Consider the following 20016-nt stretch of genomic DNA (forward strand, 5'->3'; position numbering starts at 1 on the left):
GGCAGGGGCAGGGGGCGGGAGGGGCAGTGTCAAAAGTGAGTCTCGCCCATTCGTTCTCCGAGGAGAGAACGACGGGTTACTGATGTCAACAGAGCGGCCCATCTCGTTCAGGTGAGTCTCGCTTCTGGTCACGTTGCTGAGTCCGAAGTCGGAGTGGCTGTGGCTCCCCAAGGGGCGGAGCAACCCGTCAGAGATGGTGTAGGAGACTGGGGACTGAACAGGGACAGGCATGGGTGGGGCTTTGCGTTTGGAGCGGGAGAACAGGTAGGAGAGGCGTTTGAAAGAGTCCGTCTTTGCACTCGGACCTGATAGGCGCTGCAGACGGCTCCTTGTACGAGCAAGTGATGATGAGAACGCTGAAGAGAATGATGAAGATGACGATGGGACAACAGAGGTGGAGGATGGAGAGATGACAGTTGTCTTCAGCCCATTGCTCTTTGGTTTTCCCTCCTCTTCCTCCTCCTCTGTCCCCCATTCAATACCTTCCTCCAGCTCCTCCCCACCTACCCCTCTTTCTATCTGCGTCATTCCAGAAATAGAACGCACCAGTGCAGACACGCCGAGCGTTGGTGTCGGCTTTGTGTCGTCCTCTGCTGGGGTCATGAAGGTCACGCTCTTTGATCTCTGGACTCCCAGGCCTCCTCCAGTGCCTTCACCTGACTCGCTGTCGTCCTCAGATGCCATGGCACCGTCATCTTTTGTTGTCTCACTGGAGGAGGAGTAGTTACGCCGAGGAGGACGCCGGTTCCCAAGGAGATCTAGGACCTCGTAGCGGAAACTGGAGATGTCTTGCTTCAGCTCCTAAAGATAGACATGAATCCACAATGTAAATCCTAAGGATATAACACTTCTTGCTATAAGAAGCTAAAATTGAGGTTTTAAAAAAAGTAGCACTTCTATTTTTCATTCAGAGGGATGTACTGTTGATTCTAAATCCCTATATAAAAAAATATCTGATATCCAAAGGAAAACCAACAAGGAAAAAACACAGAAAGGGAAGAAGAGGGTGAGGAGGGTAAGTGGGAGAGATGAGGCTGATGACTGGCTGAGAGAGGGGAGGTGAACCATTAGTTTGTAGAAGCAGAGGGTGAAGAGGAGGGTGAGGGCTCAGCGGGATGGTGATGAAGAGAGGAAGATCAAGGTCAAGAGACATGCAAAAAGAGAGGAAAACAGAGTGGAAATCCTGAAAGTGAGCGTAAAGAGACTGGGGTCGGTGGAGGGAAAATGACGAGAAGCAAACATTTATTCTCAGTTTAGTTGGCATCAATGAAACTTTTAGGTGCCGTCTCAACTGCTTAACATAAAGGAACAGAAAGGTTTAACATGGACAAAATGAGTAAGTCTGTTAACCCAATAGTGTTAAAATATCAGAAGCTTCAGGGTTTATGCAAAGTTTCTTAAACTGTATACTAGCTACACATCTAACACCAAGTACAACTATACTGAAGATGACAGTGTAACAAGTATTTATGTCAATGCCAAGATCAAACTGCTATTAGCTAGATAGCCTGCTAGCATTGGTACTGTACTGTACTAATGATATAGCTTCCTCCTGCTGGTGGAAAATTTGTTGGTAAAACTGATGATGATCATAGCTGAGAAGTGACCAGGATTCCAAACTCAACTTTTTTGACTGTTATGAATACATCATCTTGGGCAGTAAGATTGCAAGTCAGCAACAACATAGTACGACCCAATTTTGGGAGACACGAGTGGCAAGAAAGGGGTGAGATATCCTCACTGATGTCTCACACCCTGTACCCGGTATCACCTTTGCAAATATCCTATGATCAGAGGTGTGTTATATCTTGCAATACAACTGTAAAGAACAATTCCAGGTGGTATGGTCCAGAGTGCCACTTAGCACTGAGTTGTATTTGATTTTGGTGGATGATACTAGAGCACTTTCTTGTGGTTTTTGTCTTTAATGTCTTTAATTGTGAGGTCTACATTGTGGTTATATTTATCTGACAGTCATTACAAAGAATAAATTACATTTCCAAAAGTAATTAATCTAATATTATCTCACATTTTTATATATGTAGTCTTACTTATCGGCGTGGACACAAATATGGACTTAGAGCAGCAAGTGTAAGTACATAATCGGTTACACGCTGATTAGTCCAGGACCTTATATGTCTGAACAATCTGCAGACCTGTTCTATTTTCTGAACATCTGACTATAGTTTGTCTCAGAACATTCAGTTCTTAGAATATTTAATCTTTGATCATTTATTGTTCCCACTGTGTCAAAATATCTGACATTTAGTGGAAGTAGTGGAGTAGTACTAATACCACACGCTGTCCATTGTGTGGCATTGTCAGCAAAATATAACGCTAGATCAATGGAGCAGCTAACTTTCTCTGAGTAAAGAAAGAAAGAAGAAATTCTAAGCTACTGCAGAAGAAGTGGAAACGTTATTCTTCACGGTCTTTAATGGGTCAAACCCTTAAAACCCTGGTTTTTCCACTTCCTACAAGGCACTCAGTAACATGAGACCATGAAATCCTGATTTATTCTCCACACTTCCAATTTCCAAAGGACCTTGAAAGCCCTAGGACACATCCTCATGTTAATTTGAACTGTCATTTCTTTTAAAATTGGTTTACAGTCCAATGTAAATCTGTATAGCGACCCAGACATTATGTGATATCTGTATTTTGGTGTATTTTCATGGAACAGAGACAAATTAGATCAATTTCTTCTGACTGAGAGTTCCCATTAGAGATCCATCATGTTGTTTTTTATTTTTGCTTCAGGCCAGCTTTACTTTAAAAACAACTGTTAATAGTTTCCATTCGTTTATACTCAAAATCTTTTGCTTATTTGTGTTACAAACAATCCACATTCGAATTGCTTTGAATTTCTCTTCATCATCCGTATGATGTGGGTCTTCGTACCCAGTTTTCTTACACAATAGCTAGGGGCTGTGGATGTGGATGGGCGGGGCCGAGCAAGTTATTTGTAGCTGTGTATTTAGTCTGTATATTATGTAATGTTTCTTTGTTCTTTTTAAATTTAGACCTTTAGGACATTTTGTGAAAATGGGATTCTACATCTCCAAAGACTAGCCTTTTAATCATTTCATCACAGATTAAACGAATTATATTCCTTAAATCAGTTGGTTTCTAGAAATGGATAAGCATTGAAGGGGAGGAATTTCCTTTCCTTTTTTTCCCCCCCAAGAAGAAAGTAAAACAACTACTGGAAGATTTTCACTGTGTTGCTTAGCTGTGAAGCATCCACCAGGGAGGAGGCTGAGGTTTATTTCCATTCAGATCACGTGCATCTTGAATTTAGCCTGTAGCTTTAATACAGAAAATTACCATAAATGCCTGCATAAACATGCACTCTGTTTACTGTAACTCGCTGTTTGCTGCATTTTTCTCCTGCAAAACAGAGAGCAACGAGACCCAAATAACTCGACTAAAAAAACTTGTCTGTCTCACCATATGGGATCCAAATGCTTCACTGGGGAGAGTAAAACCCTGTGACTGACTACAGCACGCACCTGATCTTAGTACGCGTGTTTAAGCACACAAACGCACACTTTCTGCACAATTACAACTCCCGTATTCTACATTAATACACACAGAAGTACACGAGCACACTCGGGGTGTGAACAGTGATTGAGTACGATGTGCACCTGATGTTGTTTTTGCATTGAAAAACCCAGAGGAACTTTCCACTTCAAAGCCCAGGCTGGGCTCCAAGGGCTTCATGAGAAACAGACTCGGGAGGAAAAAGCAGCTCAGAATAATTTATGGCTCAGAAGATTTTGGAAAGGCAAAGAAGCTCTCCTCAAGGGTTATTGACTTAACGGCTGGTATTGATGAGAGCTGTAGATTTTGGGCAGGAGAAAAAGTATTTAAGGTGGTTATTAAAAATCTTTTGATAAATCTCAGTAGAGACGAAAAGCAGCTCTGGATCTGGTATCAGTGAACCCTGCACTATTATCGCAGCACAAACATACATAAACAGTTGCTGTAGCTAAATGCTTCACAGCATTTAGCTACAGATTTGCTGCAAACCTGACGAAAGATGGATTTTACACTCATTAGTTACAGCATGTGAGAGGTGTTTGGTCTTTATTCTGATCACCCACCTTAAAGTTTTCCTCTGTCAGCCCCTCGTCTGTCTTGGCACTGCGTATCATTGCTGCCACGTACCTCTTCACCAGGTTCCGGATCACTTCCTGTTGGAGACAGTTTATTAATTCGGAAAATACAATGCCTTTCTGATATCAGAGGTTAATGGCCAGACTGCTTTGAGTTGATAAAAAGTCTAAATCACAGAAGAGCATCTCTGAAAGCACATCGCATTGAACGTTGAATCAGCTACAGCAGCAGAAGACCACATTGAGTACCACCTCCTGTGAGCTAAGAACAGAAAACCGAAGAAAAGAAAGAAAAGAAAAGCTCAGGAAAATTGGTGCGAGGTCTGATGAGTCTCAATTTCTGCCGCAACATTCAGCTGGTAGGGTCAACGTTTGGAATAAATAACATTAAAGCATCCAACCTTCCTTATACCAAAAGTTCAGGCTGCTGCTGGTGGTGTAATGGTGTGCTGGATCTTTTTTTAGCCTGCCTCGGACCCCTTTAAGCTTCGGTTAAACACCACTTATAATGCTGAAATCACCTCAAACTGGTTTCTTGATCATGACGACGTGTTCATTGAACTCAAATGGCCTCCAGAGTCATCAGTCACCTTTGGGCTGTGGTGGAACGGGAGATTCACTGCAGCAACTGTGTGATGCTATCATGTCAACATGAACACAAATGTACAACCTGAATTCCAAAAAAGTTGGGATGCTGAGTAAAATGTCAATAAAGACAGGATGCACTGATTTCATTCTGAGGAATGTTTCCAGCAGCTTGTTGAATCTGTGCCATGAAGAATTAAGTTAAAATGCTAAATTGGGGTTTTTAAAAAAAGCCTTGAGAGTGCCTTGTAGTTCTTGGACTTTTAAGCTTGTATTTATCTTCTCTGAAGATCCCTCCAAACAAATCGCCTCCAAATCAAGGATGAAAAAATAATCCCTACAAAGAGAAACTTCACAAACTTACTAAGTACTTACTATACTGGCTAAATCCATCTCCACGATACACAGACTTTTACTGATTTCTAATGTACTGAAACCACTGAATCTTTATTCATTCACATATTATCGTTGTGCTCTGTCTGTCTGAGCTGTGTGAACATCGCAATGCAGCACAATTCAACCCTGTGTAGGAATTTAAATGTTATTGTCTCATTAAGTAATCAGCCAATGAGGCGGGTCACCCTCATTGATTTACAGACCAAAGACAAATTTCACAAGCATTTGGTGCTCAGTGGGTGGCAATTCAAACCCTGACACACTGCAACAGTGCGCACACACACTAACACACTGCATCCTCCCACAGTCAACACCTGTGCCTGCCAAACAGGACGGTCTGGCATGCTGTCACTCTCCGCCTCTGCCAAGACACACCACACACTCTTGTTAAAATGCAGGACAGATTCCTGCAGCAAACCTTAAAAAACATGGACAGATATCAAAGTAACAATCAGCACTGCCAAATACAAAGTACTGGCGTTCCTGCGTTTGTAGTCCCTGCCAGTGCTGAGGTGTCAAAATACAAGAGCTCAGTCTTGGTTGATTTGCTCTACTAATACTGAAAAAATCCCCTTAAAGCTGGACATCAAATGGAGGGTTACAGCTGCCAAAAACAATACACGGTTTCGTTTACTGAAAAAGGTGCTCGCTGTCTTTGTAACTCAAAGTAGAGCAAAACTCTCAAAACACAAATTCACTTGGATTCACAGTAATCAGACCTAACATCAGAACTCATACAGCTGCTGCTTTTGCTATTACAGAGATGAAAAGCACACGAGCTTGCTCCCTGCTGGTAAAAGAAATACAGAAAAAAAGAAAAAAAAAAAGATTTTCTCTAGTGATTTTTAAGGCCAAGGACGTTAAAAAATTCTCAGGTGATATCAATTACCTGACGTACAAGAGAAACAGTGAAGATGTTTCAGAGCATTTGGATTACAATGACTTTAACAGCAAGCCTTTACTGAACCCTACAGCACCATTGAATCATACACTTTAGGATCACAGATTCACTGGTTTTCAATGCTGAAGCCTCAACATTTGCATTATGGCAGTCAGATGGAACTGCTGGCTTTTTGGATCCAGATGTGGTCATCTTTGGACAAGAGTCAAACAGAAAAATGGAAGCGAGACCGAGTAGTAATACAAAGTGGTGACGTTACATATAACTCGGTGACTATAAACCTGAAGGTACTGGGTTTGCTGGCAAAGCAGTGTGGGGAAAAGTAGTAAGGACACTCCTACTGTATGTGTCAGTAAAGATGCAGACATGAAGCTGTGCAGGAACTACACACCTGGTAGTGCTGATTCTGCCTCAGACTGTCGGCATGACGCTCCTGCAAAGAGAAGAAAAGTTGCGTTAATACATGATTTTTCCACATTTAGCAAAAAGTTCTTTTATTCCTCTGTCTCCAAAAATGTACACCCCCTTACAACTAAACTGTACCCTCACTTATGACCGCAGGGAACGCACTCTCTCTCCACCAAAGACCAACAAAGCCTACATAAGGAGGCAACAATCACACTTTCATTTGGTATATTTGGGGTCAACTTCTCTATGGGACCATTTTTTATTAAGGTTTGCAGTATTTTTGACTCTTCTTCTTCTTCTTGCCGTTGTAGCCTTTTAAGGGTCACCGCAGCAGATCACCTGCCTTCATCTTACCCTATCCCTAGCATCCTCTGTCACTTACCCTTTGTATGTCCTCCTTCACTACACCCATGAATCTTCTCTGTGCTTTGGTAGATTGTGTTGAACAGTGTGGTCTATAAGTCCACTGCCCTCTCTAATTGACTCCATACCTCCACAGGATTGTCATAAAGCATAGAAAGTTGCACCGAGTGCCCAGGTAGAGTAGAGAGGCACTATATAAGACCCAGGCCTTTTACCAACCACTCTTCGACCTCTTCACTTCCTCCTTACTTAATCCTCTGCACTTTTTTATTCACCAACTTTCCTCTTTTCTCCTTCTCATTTTTTATTTTTCATAAAAAAAAAAAACTTAGTAAGGCTTTGTTTACAGTGTATCCTTTCACTAGATTACCCTTCTTAGAAGTTTCACATCCAGTTTTTTGGGTTGTCAGAGCAGTTTGGGGAAGCTCTGGCTACAATATAATGACTTAGCTTCTGACGACAAAACCCAATTTGGAGCAGGTGGGCAAAATTTTCTGCCTGTCACTGTTACAAATACGGGTAAACTGAAAGAAAAAAAACTTTGCTGAATCAAAGGATGACAGCTGGCGAACTGAGCCCGGAAATTTGTAAATGTGTCCCCTCTTTTTGTTCTCCACATAGACTGTTTACCTTTGAGCTAGTCGAGCCTGTTCAAACGTGATTGTGCCACAGAAACGAGACTACAAACAGAAACCACAAATATACATATTCATATCGGTTTATAGAGATCATCATCAGGATGATAAATCTGACATTTTTATACAGAGTTTATCTGTCTTCTAGTGCCAAACTGAAACAAAAGCAGCCAGGTAACAAATTGATTTGGGGAATTTCATAAGAAAATTAAGCTTTTAAAATCCTTCATACTAGAGAGGTGCCGAATAATGAATTTCACTTAATCATTTTTTCTCCACTCAAAACGATTATATATGTAACAGTTTAAAGGGCCAAGTTATGCCCTTCATTTGCATTTCAGGCCTTTAGCAAGTGCTGTCATCCAGAATCACAACCATTACAGTGGCAGAAACGAGCAGAAATGTGAATCTCTCCTCTATAAAAGGCTTTTCTCACCTTATCGAATGATAAATTAAATCGAGGCGAGCATGCTGGGAGCATGAAGGTTATTTTTAGAGGGCTACAGCAAACCAAACCCAAGACACAGGACTTGACACTCTGCTGCAGACTTTGCTGAACTCAAGAGGACAAACAGAGACGAATATGTGCAGATTTCGCAATATGATATCACACATAGAATAATAGATAAATGTAGGTGAAACAATTGAAGGAGTTCAGAAAAAAGTATAGAAAACATTGTTTTCACATCAAACCCATACAAGTAACCACTGCGCTAAAGTGACAACAGGTTTAAAAAAGAAGCTCAGAAAACACGATAAAATATATGATCTAATTTTTCCGTTTCATTATGAGTCATTTTACTTTCTGTGTATTCTGTGCTGATGTTCTTGTAGTTGAGGATTTTAAATGCAGGATCTAAACAGTTATCTGATCACAACAAATTCAATAATAATAAAAAAACTACAAATCTGCAGCTGGCAAAACACCTCCCGCCTCCACCACGACAGCTCCTCGTTTTCCTGCTGTGTGACTTAATGTAATATCTACTGTCACATATGTCTGCGCTGCTGCTCTTCCTGCCTCTGGCTTTCCACGTTCGCCTGCTCGGCCTCACAGCAAAACATGAAATCGTCAGAAAAAACAATCTGTGTTTGTGATACAGGTGAGTTTGAAAATAATGCATTTCAAATGGAAATATATTCGTTATCTGCAGCACGTGCACTCAGTGGCCATTTTTTGGATACACCTGTTCAGAACAGCATGAGCATCACATTGAGGAGGAAAGACGATTAACTAATACTCTACTTGGATTTTCCCACACAACCATATTTAGAGTTTAATGAGAAACTATCCAGTGAGCAGCAGTTCTCTGGGAAGACAGATCAAAATGGCCAGACTGGTTTGAGCTGATAGGACGATAACAGAAACTCAAACAACCACTCGTTACAACCAAGATATGCAGGAAAGGATCTCTGAATGCACAGCATGTCAAACCTTGAACCAGATGAGCTATAGCAGCAGAAGACCACACCGGACGCCACTCCTGTCAGCTAAAAACAGGAAACTTAGTCTATTACTGTTATTTGCACCACCTCACTGAAACCGGACAGAAGACTGGATAACAGCTTCCTGTCTGGTGAGTCCGTTAGTCCGTAGGTCCGTTAGAGCTTTGTTTAACCAATTAAAACCGTTGTGAACACAAACTATTGTAACTCCTGAACTAATTGAAAAATTTCAGCAGTTCCTAAAAGCAGCAACTCTGTGCTTTTCAGTGATATAAGAGTCACGGTAAACGCAGGCAAGGTGTCACTTCCAAATCTCGGCAAATAACACAGGAAACAGTAAAAATAATGGTACAAAGAACCCAAACTGTCTCATCTGTCCACAAACCTTTGTCTTCACGGGGCTGCTGTGACGCCATGACTGGGATTACTGTATTGACCCTAATATCATTGAAAAGTGCAGAGTTGCTGCTTTCAGGAAGCATTGGAATTCTTTCAATTGTACAAATGGATCAGGAGTTACGGGAATTTCAGATGTTTAAAAAAATGTTGCAAAAACCTCTCTGAGGCCAGAAAGAGGTTAGGCGTTAGAGGGTTAAATGCCACAGTCTACATGAGTATTGTTGCTGATCATTTCCATCCCGTTATGACCACAGTGTACCAGGCCTCTGATGGCAGCTTCCAGCAGGATAATGCACCATGTCCCAAAGCTCAAATCAAATCCACAAGTCTGGTTTCTTGAACATAACAATGAGTTCACTGAACTCAAATGGCCTCCACAGTCACCAGATGTCTCAATGTGATGCAGCACCAAACAGTTAAACCCAAACTGCGACTTTTTTCAAAACGCGTAGTTTTTAATGCTTAAATCATTTTAAATGAAAAAAGTAAAGTGTTTCACATCCAAATGTGGACTTTTTCTCCTTTTTAAAAGTGGAAAATACTGATTTCACGTAAATGCACACAAATCACTATCTGACATACGAGACCAGACAAATGATGATGGTGTTCAGGGACACGACAAAAGCTGAAAAACTGTGTTCAGAAACACAAATCAACAGATCAGGTTGGGAGGATTTTGAACATGGAGGAGCTGTGGTGGGATCCACACGTTCATCTTACATGGTAATGTAAAGGCTTTATGGGGCAAAGTATCATTTTTTAACCTCACACATCAACGTTATCACAATTCTAGACACATGAGAAACAGATGCTGAATGCATGAGGTCATATCAGACAGAGAGCTCATTGAAACCGATTTGCTGCTTTTAAAATCTCAACAATATCAGAAAACAGACGAATAATTGGGAGCCGGATATTTGTCAGCCGCAGATGCACGTCAGCTGTAACTCGATGTTTCATTGGCGCCGAGACGACTAAAGGCTCGTCTTCCTTATCAGCGTTCTCTCCCTTCATTTCTGTATCTGTCACACAAGCATCCATCATCTCTCCCCTGTTTCGTATCTCACATTTTTTCATTTTGTTTTCATCTCGGCCCAATCACGGGCGTTTCACCTCTCCGTCTCCGCTTCATCTTCGTCATGTTTTACACTCGTCTAACTCGATCCGCTTCGAAATTGTCTCCCTCTCTTTCTCTCACTGCTTGCTGCTAATGCAAAAACCCCGACACACAAAAAACTGCACTCAACCCCCTCCCTTTCTTTAGAGCAATCATTATTTTTCATATCTCACACTGTTTTTGTGTTTACTCTTAATACACACACACACGCGTGCACACACACACACACACACACACACACACACAGGCTCTCTCCCTCGATCAGATCTCTGCAGTGCTGTGTGTGTGTCTGTGAACCTATGTGGGCTGGTTGGCTTATATAACTCAGCTGACTTCAGTTGAGGTGAACATGCCAGCTGCACTGTGTGTGTGTGTGTGTGTGTGTGTGTGTGTGTATTATCGCTCTGCGCCGCGTGCTCGCCGTCTCTCTCCAGCTGACTGGGCTGTTAAATGTGTTTTTCTGCCGATGTTCCTTCTGTGATTATAGAAACGCAGCTGATGTTCGTCCACGTGCGGTGCGATTGTATTTGTTAGGTTTTTTCTGTGTTCGGCTCTTTCTTTGCCTCTTTAATCCACTCTCACTGTGAGCCGACCGAGTCCTTCTGCTTTGATCAGGTGGGCGACTGCTCAGAGGTCATAAAAGCCACATTCACTGCAGATCATTTGGATCTGCATGATTTCATTAATCACAAAAAGAACATCAGCTGACAAGTCCTTCCTCCGCCTCCCCACTCACTTATTGTACTAACTCTGCTGCTTTATGCTGCTTCTATTTCAGTCAGTACTTCACAGTGAACCAAACCATCAACCTGAAATGGTCAGTAATAATAAGAAAAAGCCTGGATTTCTGTCAGGTTTCACACGTCTGTGTTACTCTAGTGTATGTAGGCTGATCACAGTTTTCTGTGTAATAAACCCCCAAAATTCAGAGTCAGCATAAGACAAATACAGTATGTCAAAGTTAAAAAAAAAATGCTGCTGTAAATATTGTGGCTTTTATATTGGGACTACTGTCAAATCAATTTTGGCTAAAAAACAAAAAAAAAACCCAAATACATAATTTTAATGAGAGCTTTTTAATTACATGAGGCATAAACTCCTCACAAGCAGCTATTCAGTCCTTCTCAGCTAATGGAAATGGACTGTTATTATCATTATTACTATTATTATTTAAATTAGTTTGTTTCTTCAGTGATTCAGTCACACTCGAGCTGGGATGTCAAACTAATTTTACACCGTGGGCCGGACCAGTGAAGCTAATTAATCCCTGACATATCTTAATATTAGAAAAACAAGTGCAATCTTAAGAATAAGTCTCTGATTTCTATGGAAAATGTGCAAAATAAAAATTTCTGGTAGCTCACTGCCCAGAAAATTCCTATGTTTGACACCCCAGTAGAGTAAAAATAGGATAGTGACTTCGCAACTAGGAAAAAGTGGTTATCACACAGTGATTGCACTGAATTTTTGGTTTTTGCATTTAGAAGGCGATTAGTTGACTGATTAGTTGATTGATCAAGCATTTTCAATTACACAGGAAGACATGGCACTGTCCGACTCGGGCTGACTGCATTTACTCTCAGACAGTCTGGCAAAGTCAGTCTGGCGCAGACAGATTGTCAACACACAGCTATCAATGGGAGTCAGTCTGTGCAGGTTAGCAAAACTTACAGTGTGCCACAGTTTTGCAATAGTGAAGATGACTCAGCTGGTTTCATTCTGGTTATATTCCTATATAAATCAAGCACCAGTGTCATTTTGCAGGTAAATCGCTGTCCTGCAGCAACTACGTCACTATTTGTGGACAAATTTTTTGTCTCGGACGTAAGAGGCAGATGTAAGATGGCCTATGCATGCGACAGATCTGCAAGTTCCCATTTCAACTCTAACAGACTGAGAGCAGACTGACTCAGTCTCATTGCTGTTTTGCTGCTGCAGAAAAGTAATTTCAAAGGGAACAATTACAACTTTATTGGACAAGGTTGCAATAATTTCTCAAACCACTGTCTTCCTTAGTGTGACAGCAGCATAAAAGTCCCCTAAGGAGCCTTTCTGCAGATTTTAGTTTGCATCAAAGACCTTTGTAGTACAGTTTGTCTTTAAAGCTTTTCATTCTGATTTAACCCCCTACACTGACAGAGGCGAGGCTGCCGGACACCGGCGCCACCGGGCCCTCTGACCACCACCAGTAGGCAACGGGTGAAGTGTCTTGCCCAAGGACACAACGACCGAGACTGTCCAAGCTGGGGCTTGAACCGGCAACCTAGAACGTTGCAAACTCCACACAGAAAAGCCCAAGATTCACTTTATAGCAGTCTGTTGAAGTTTACCACAGTCATTCTTTAGGTCTTTCCCCCTGAAAGCCTTATTTCTCTTTTCTGAACTCAGTGGTTTCTGTCATATTTCAGGGTTGCTTACAGAATAAATTACTAGGTTTGCAGCTAGTGAGAGTGGTCTCTGCCTCTACAGCTACCTGTAGAAAACCCAGGAATGATTCCAATGGTCATCAAACCAATCTTTACTGACATATGCTGAGGTGTCAAAACTCGTCATTAAGGGTACAGGTAAGGTCATCGAATGTAGTCTTTATGGGGGAAGAGTTCAAACTTCCAGCTTGGATAAGTTTCCATTTAAGGCCTGTAAATTCTTCGGTCTTCAGCCCGGGACACTTTGTAGGCTTGGCTCACACATTAACTTCACACATTAATAGCAGTGACTCCAGTTTATTCTCAACTTTGTGAACTTTGGGAGTTTCGTCTGCAGCTGCTGTTCTTAAGCAGAATTAGGTCACAGAAGTTACTTGTAGCTCAGACTGAGTGTCCCATAACTGCAGTGTTCAGAGTTTGGATCCTGGCAGCTGCATCTTGTTCTGTCACCACCAGTCAGTTTCAAAATTCATCTTCATTTTTCCAAATACAAACAGACTAAATCACATTCCTGTCCGGGACTGGAGTGCAGAAGGCGTGACAAGGATGACACAAAGAATAAAGGCAAAGAAAACAATACACGTGCCTCAGTACAAATATCCCATCCTGCCCATCAAATACTTTGGACTGCACTTTTGCAAGAAATGGATGGAAATGGTTATAATTTCAATCTTCCCGTTCATATCCTCAACAAGTACAGAATGTAATGTAGAGAGCGACCTGTCCAGGGTGGATGTCTCTCACCCACTGTCAGAGTTATAATCTATAACTACCGCTTTTCCTCGATGTTGTCAGCAAGATTATGAAACAACTTCCAGGCTGAAATTAATGAAACAATGTGTAATATTTCTATTCCTATATTTCTATAAATACATCACATTTTTGGTTGTTGAGTGTGCTTGTGAAATTGTGTTTAGATAGCACATTTTGTAGGTTTTTGGGGCTCTTGTTTTATCTGTCTTTTATAGTGTCCTTTTCAATTTAAAATTGAAATTTTGCACCACCACAAGGTTGTGAAACCCTACCCAAGAGTTGAACTCAGAAGAAGCAAAAAAGCGTCAATTAGAAAGACGCTGTGCAAACATCTGAACAGACTGTTGATGCTTTCAGTGATAAAATAATAATTATGGAAGGAACCATTATGGTTAAGCTCAACAAGAATGTTGCAAACAGAATCCAGATGTGTGTATACTGTGAGCCTCCACCTTGTTCTGCCTCCACTTACCGTGAACTCCCGCAGGTTTTCACATTTGTGCGGCTCCTCCCCGGGCGGCTGCCCTGTCCTGCACAGCTTGTTGTGGAGCCACATGAGGAGGTACCAGAAGGACTTGGGGCTTGGAATGATGTTGAACGGAGGTGGCAGCGTGCCGCCCTCGTCAAAGTAACTCATCCACAGCTTGGTGCGTGCAAACTTCCACTCAATGTCAGCATGGTCCTGCAGCGGGAGAAGGAGGCACCTGAATTTACAAGCTCGTGACGAGGACAGACATCTGAAATCTTTGAATTCCTCTTCATTAATGGTTGATAGCGTGCACTGAAGCCAGACAAAGAAGGCTGACTTAAATATTTAACATATAAAATTCACTAAAAGGAGAGTTTGGACTGAGTCTTACTTTAAAAAATAAGGCAAATTATGGAAGATGTTCCTGTTATATCCTGTTGTTGTTACAACTGTAGGAAATACAGCTACAAGAAGTACAAAGGCAACAAATACAGAACTTTGAAATAAAAAAAAGTTAACAAATAAGCAACCAAGCAAAAGATTATAACCGATCCAGCCCAATAATGATTTTCATTTTACATAAAATGATATCTGATTCATTAAATCAGGCTAACTGATCATGCTAGCACAGCTTGCTAAACAAGCACAAAGTTGAGTTCTTGTGGGTTGATTACAGTTGAAATTTGAAGCTCCTTTGAAACTTTTTCGGTCCATTAAAATAAAAACTGTTCCTCACACTACAGGGTGTATCTTCACAAACCAGCAGGATCCTACAGGTGTAACTGAACGAATCAGAGGAACTGAGGTGTTTGGTTCTCAGCTGAGACTCTGTTGTATTTATCCTTTTCCATAGTTGTGTGACAGGTCATCACACTTTTTCTTTTTTCCCCTGATTAGATCCAGTGCTGTTCTTTGCCGGGAGCAGTTCACACCATAGCATGAAACCTTAATTTGATGAATTTCATAATTATCATTGATTTTTCAGATTATAGAGAAAAATTGTGGCCATTTTTATAGTGTTTTGTAATTTAACATGCAGTGACAGTCACATCCTGATTCAAACAGAAAGCACACTAACCCTAAAAGAACAAACTTCTCACGGTATAGAAACTGAGATCAGGAGGATTCACTGGACAAATGACGTCAAACAAGCTTCCCCTGACTCACTAATCCTTTCAGCACACTCATGCTTTCACTCACAGCAATGAGTTGGTAGGAGTTGTTCATCATGGCGATCAGCATGTTGAGCAGAACCACCAGTGAGATAACGTTGTACGTCCCGAACATGGTCGCCCCGACAAACTCCGTAAACTCGTGGCGAGCCTTCACGTTGGTGACGTACAGATTTAACAGCCCAAATATGGACCAGAAGAGAGACTGGAGAGTCTCAAATAACCTGAGGACAGAGAGAGAGGACACTTTATAAGGTTCTTCAAAAGATCACAACAACAACAAACTGCTTTTAAACAAAATGGATAATGCAACAAACCAGAGAGACAACGCATAAATAGCTTTTATCTATATAAACCTGTCTCTAACTCCAAGCTTTAATTTGCACATTATTTAGACATTTGCTCAGCTTAAAACACTCGTCTCCCAGTTTTGTGTGTTTTCAAATGCAGCTGACAAGCAAAACAAATTTAGACTGATTTGCAATTTAATAGAAATTCAAATCCAAACTGAAAACTCAGTTAATGTTGTCAGCATGATTGATATGAGATTTAAACCACCCACAGGAAATGTCTTTTTGGGTAGAAGCAAATGTTATAAGCTAACAGATGTAAGTTCATTAAGAGTGGGCCAAGCAAAACTGCTCTCAGATGCTTCTGTTTACTCCCCACATCGCTAAACCTGCAGTGAGTGGAGACTAAAACTTTACCTGCATATGAGCTTAACATTTAAAATGCACAAATCTGCTCAAGAAGACGCGCTGCAATTGTTATCAGAAAAACGGCCACAGATCAGAGTTAGTAATATCAGTGCTGAGTTAAACTGAGCCGGCATTTGTTGGCACAGAACCTGCATCCAGATGGCAACACATCACATGCTGCAGCAGGAGAAAGATGAACATCAAACACACAGTGATGCAGGTTTTTCCTCCACTGAAACAATACAGCGATGTGTCCTTCCTAAGGGTGGATCACTGACCCGCTGTCACTCCAATGACCCTGAAACGATGTCTTCACACCTTCTATTTTGGGGTAATTACACATTTGTTCAAAATCTGTTTGCTTAAATACAAAATACACAACAACATTTCCATCTTGGCTCTGAATAAAAACAAACTGTTATTTTCAAGTATTTAACACACAGAACACGTAAACAGAGAAAGATCTCACTTCAGTCCAAGAGACCTGGTTCAACGAACATTTACAGGTCAATCCTTTTCTTGGATAATTGACAGACTTTGTGCCAGACCCCTTCCTGATGCAACCTTCCCATTAACCTAGGCTTGTTCTGTTTACCCTCGAGCTACTACCTAAATGTTTTAGCATCCATAGGCCAGACCAGGGCGACTTTCTAAAATGATGAAATTGCTGTGTAAAATTGAGGTTATCAGGTGCACAACAGCCGTTCCCTGCCTCGGGCTCCCTGGGAGGTTTGTCCAGCTACATGTCACCCATCTACACCTTCACAAAGCTGTGTTATGATGTGCCGGTGATGTGGTTAAGGCTTGGCTTTCAAAAATTATTCTCGTTTTACAAAGTTCATTCACCTCAGGTTGCCTCCGTGCAGCTCACGCCCGCAAACTGAGCTCTTTCCTTTGTCTTTTGACCTTTTAAGCACAAATGTCACCGTAGTAAAAAAGCCCCCGAGGGTCTGCCTGCAATGCCGTGTGCGTTCAATAAATGCTCAGTTTGTCCATGATTAAAGCGTACCACCTGTGTGTCTGCTGAACACTCGACACAAAGAGACCTGCAAAAAATATGGTTCAAAAAACACAAAAAATCTCTGTACCTCACCTCGCTTCTCTGCTTTCTCCTCAAATATGACCCATAATTGTTCATCTTGAACCCAGAAGCACCGCCTGGATGTAGGTGTGATGTGTGCATGTCACTGCAGATAAACAGTTTAGGCGAACCAAACCTGCTTCACTCAGTTTTGGTTCCAAACTTTGGGTTCAGACCTAAAAACAACTCCAGAAGTTTCACTTTTTTCTGTAATCTTCACTTATTACCACCCCAGGTTTCCTCTCTGTTTCCATCTGCATTGATATTTTCCCCCACCCTCCCTCTTTTCTCCCCTCCTTCCACCGACTCTTATCATCCGTCACCGTGTTCGCAGAGTGACGCAAGACCTTGTTTCCTCCATCATCTCCTCCTCTATCATCTCCCTGTGTCACTTCATTCCTCTGTTTACCTCCTTATTTTATTTCCCTTCCCTGCTCGGTCTGTCTCGGTCTCTCCGTCTTTTTTTTTTTTCCCCCGTGTCTGTTTGTGTGACAGTCCCAGTTACAGGGGAGGTTATTGAATTTTTGATGAAATTGGTAGCGGCCGACACTACATCATGAGAATGAAAGAGCGAAAAAGAGTGAGAGAGAGAGAGGTTTTGTCTGCGGGGTGTTATATTTGTGCTGCATAAAATATTTAAGACTCCAGCATTTATTCTCATCGCGGCAGGACTGTGTGTTGTCACCGGCGTGTGTGAGTGATCGCTGTATCAATCGGCGTACAGGCTGCGTGTGAGCGATGGTTTAAATGTTTGTGTGTGCGTGCGCTCGGTGCAGAGAGAGACCGAGAGGGCGAGAAACTTCGGAGATTGTGTAAATGAAGAGAGGCGGGGTGAGGGAGGTTGGAGGGTGGGATTGAATCCACGATGAATGAAGCAACCAAGCGTGATATTGCGCCGCAGTTATGAAACGAGGAGGGGAGGAACGTGGTTCAGAGGGGAAAATGAACAATGAGCGGGAGGAGGGAGAAACCAGAGGCGGTGAACTTTCAACCAAAGTGAGGAGGAACAAACCTCCTCGGCTTCTCCCTCGAAATTCTCGCCAAGCAACATTTGATGCGATCTCTAGTATCCAGTAATTCATTAGTCCTCCCTTTCGCCACCTTTCTGCTGTTTCCTGTTATCCAAGTTTGGTTTTTCACATCTCTGCTTTGGCTTCACCCACTTGTCCTTGCCCCCTTCATCTTGCACGCTTGTACCTTTCATTTGATCTTCTCTCCTTCTTTTCTTTCCTTATTTCTTCTCCTCTCCTCGTTTGCATCCTCTCCCGTCTCATTGACTGTGTCCTCGTCTTTCACCTCACCTCATCTATTCTTTGCTCCTTGTTCTCACTCATCTATTTTTGTTTCCTTCTCTTCGATATCCTTTTCTGTTTTTCTCCATTCCTCGTTTATTCTCATGTTCAGTTCTTGTTTTCTTCCCTCTTTACTTTAACTTTTCCATCTCCTTTGTTTACCGTTCCCGTTCCCTGCTTTTCTCTTCTTGTTTCCTTCCCTAATTTTTCCTTTCCTATTACTCTGCCTCACTCTCACCATTTCCACTCCTATCCTCTCTACCATCAGTCCTTGTTTATTCTCTATTTTTTCCTCATCCCCCTTTCTCCTCATCTTGCCTCCTTTATTCTTTTGTTTTTTGACCCATGTCTCCTTATTTGTCTCCTTATTTTTCACTGTTTTCTAGTCTCTCATCATTTCTTCTTCTTTCCACTTTTTGTTTCAACTTCTTGCTTTCTCTCTCTGTCCTCCTGCTCTCCTCACCTCACCTTCAGTCCTTTTCCCCTTCTCTTCTTTCCTTTCTCGCTCCAAATCTCTCCTCTCCACGCCATATTTCTTCCTCTTTCTGCTCCTTCTCTCACCCATAACTTCAGCAGTATCAGCCCACTGAATGCCCGTTATCAGTTGTTATCATTCCCATAGGTATCACCAGCAGGCGGCCTGCTCCGGCAGCTCAGTTAGTAAATAACAGTGACGAGGCCTTTGCCATTACAGCTCCAAATCTGTGGGACAGTCAGCCAGCTGGGATCACTGCTAACATCACCAGTGCCCTTTAAATCTTTTCTGTTATTCAAAGGATTTCATGAATGCTTTATTCTCTCCCTGTCTTTGGTATTTTTGAGCTTTCATCTATAATGTTTTGTTTTAATGATTTCCATTTTCAGTTTGTTTGTTTTTTTTTAATGAATCTTTTAAATTCCTTATCTAAAACCCATCATTTTATGGAAAAAACATGTTATGTAAATGCAGTTTATTTTCATTCTATTGCTCAAAAACAATCTTATGTGTTTCTGCTGAAAAGGCGTAAGGTGAGCGTTTCCTCCGTGACAAATCAAAAGTAGTCATGGACACTGAAAGAATCCACTGCATAGAGTACTTTGCATAAATCTTGTGCCACTCCTTATTTCTCTACTGTTTGCAATCAAAATATGTGAACACAGAAATACAGTATATGAAGCAAAAACAGAGTTTTTGCTATAAGCCTAATAGTCAATATTTGGTGTGACCACCTTTATTCTTCAACACACGCTGATCTCTCTGAGGCAGCTTTCTTATCATTTCTTTAAGTAGTCTTCAGGAAAAGTTCTCTAGGTTTCGTGAAGGACATTCAAATCATGACGGAGCCTCCGCTGTGTTTTACAGATGGCTGTAGACTCACTGTCGCACCTCCCTCCTGACCTCTTCAGTCGTCTTCGATCTCCTCTCATCAGAGAGTACACAAGTGTACAAGCAAACAACCAAGGACTCGCTTGATTTAAGACCTCAGGAAACACTTTTCCACTTAGTTTGAGGCCTGAATCGCTGGTTTGAGTCTTAATGTATACAAGAGCATGTTCAGTTTTGAAAATTTTTGTCAATCTAGAATAAAACAGGGTGGCAAATTGAGTATGTCTGCAGTTTTCACTCTTTTAAATCTGCTCTCGAAAAGAAAAGAAAAGAAAGACCTGACGGCTACACCTGAAGATTAAAAACAATAACTGTTGTCACTACTGTTGTCATATCACGGTGCTTACAGAGCCTAGAGTTAAACATACTCTGTACACCAAAACGATCACGT

At 41.6% G+C, this 20016-nt stretch overlaps 1 protein-coding gene across 1 annotated transcript in view; it reads right to left on the reverse strand.

Annotated features, from left to right (window-relative positions):
- The window catches only part of trpc5a (transient receptor potential cation channel, subfamily C, member 5a), a 194224-nt gene that overhangs the window by 12708 nt on the left and 161500 nt on the right, over positions 1 to 20016 (reverse strand). The window contains 5 exon segments of the mRNA XM_003455011.5: positions 1 to 801; positions 4107 to 4196; positions 6392 to 6433; positions 14020 to 14229; positions 15217 to 15412. Of these exon segments, the coding sequence (XP_003455059.3) occupies positions 1 to 801; positions 4107 to 4196; positions 6392 to 6433; positions 14020 to 14229; positions 15217 to 15412 (1339 nt within the window).

This window comes from Oreochromis niloticus, linkage group LG3 (genome assembly GCF_001858045.2).
Source record: "Oreochromis niloticus isolate F11D_XX linkage group LG3, O_niloticus_UMD_NMBU, whole genome shotgun sequence".
Classification (NCBI taxonomy): domain Eukaryota; kingdom Metazoa; phylum Chordata; class Actinopteri; order Cichliformes; family Cichlidae; genus Oreochromis; species Oreochromis niloticus.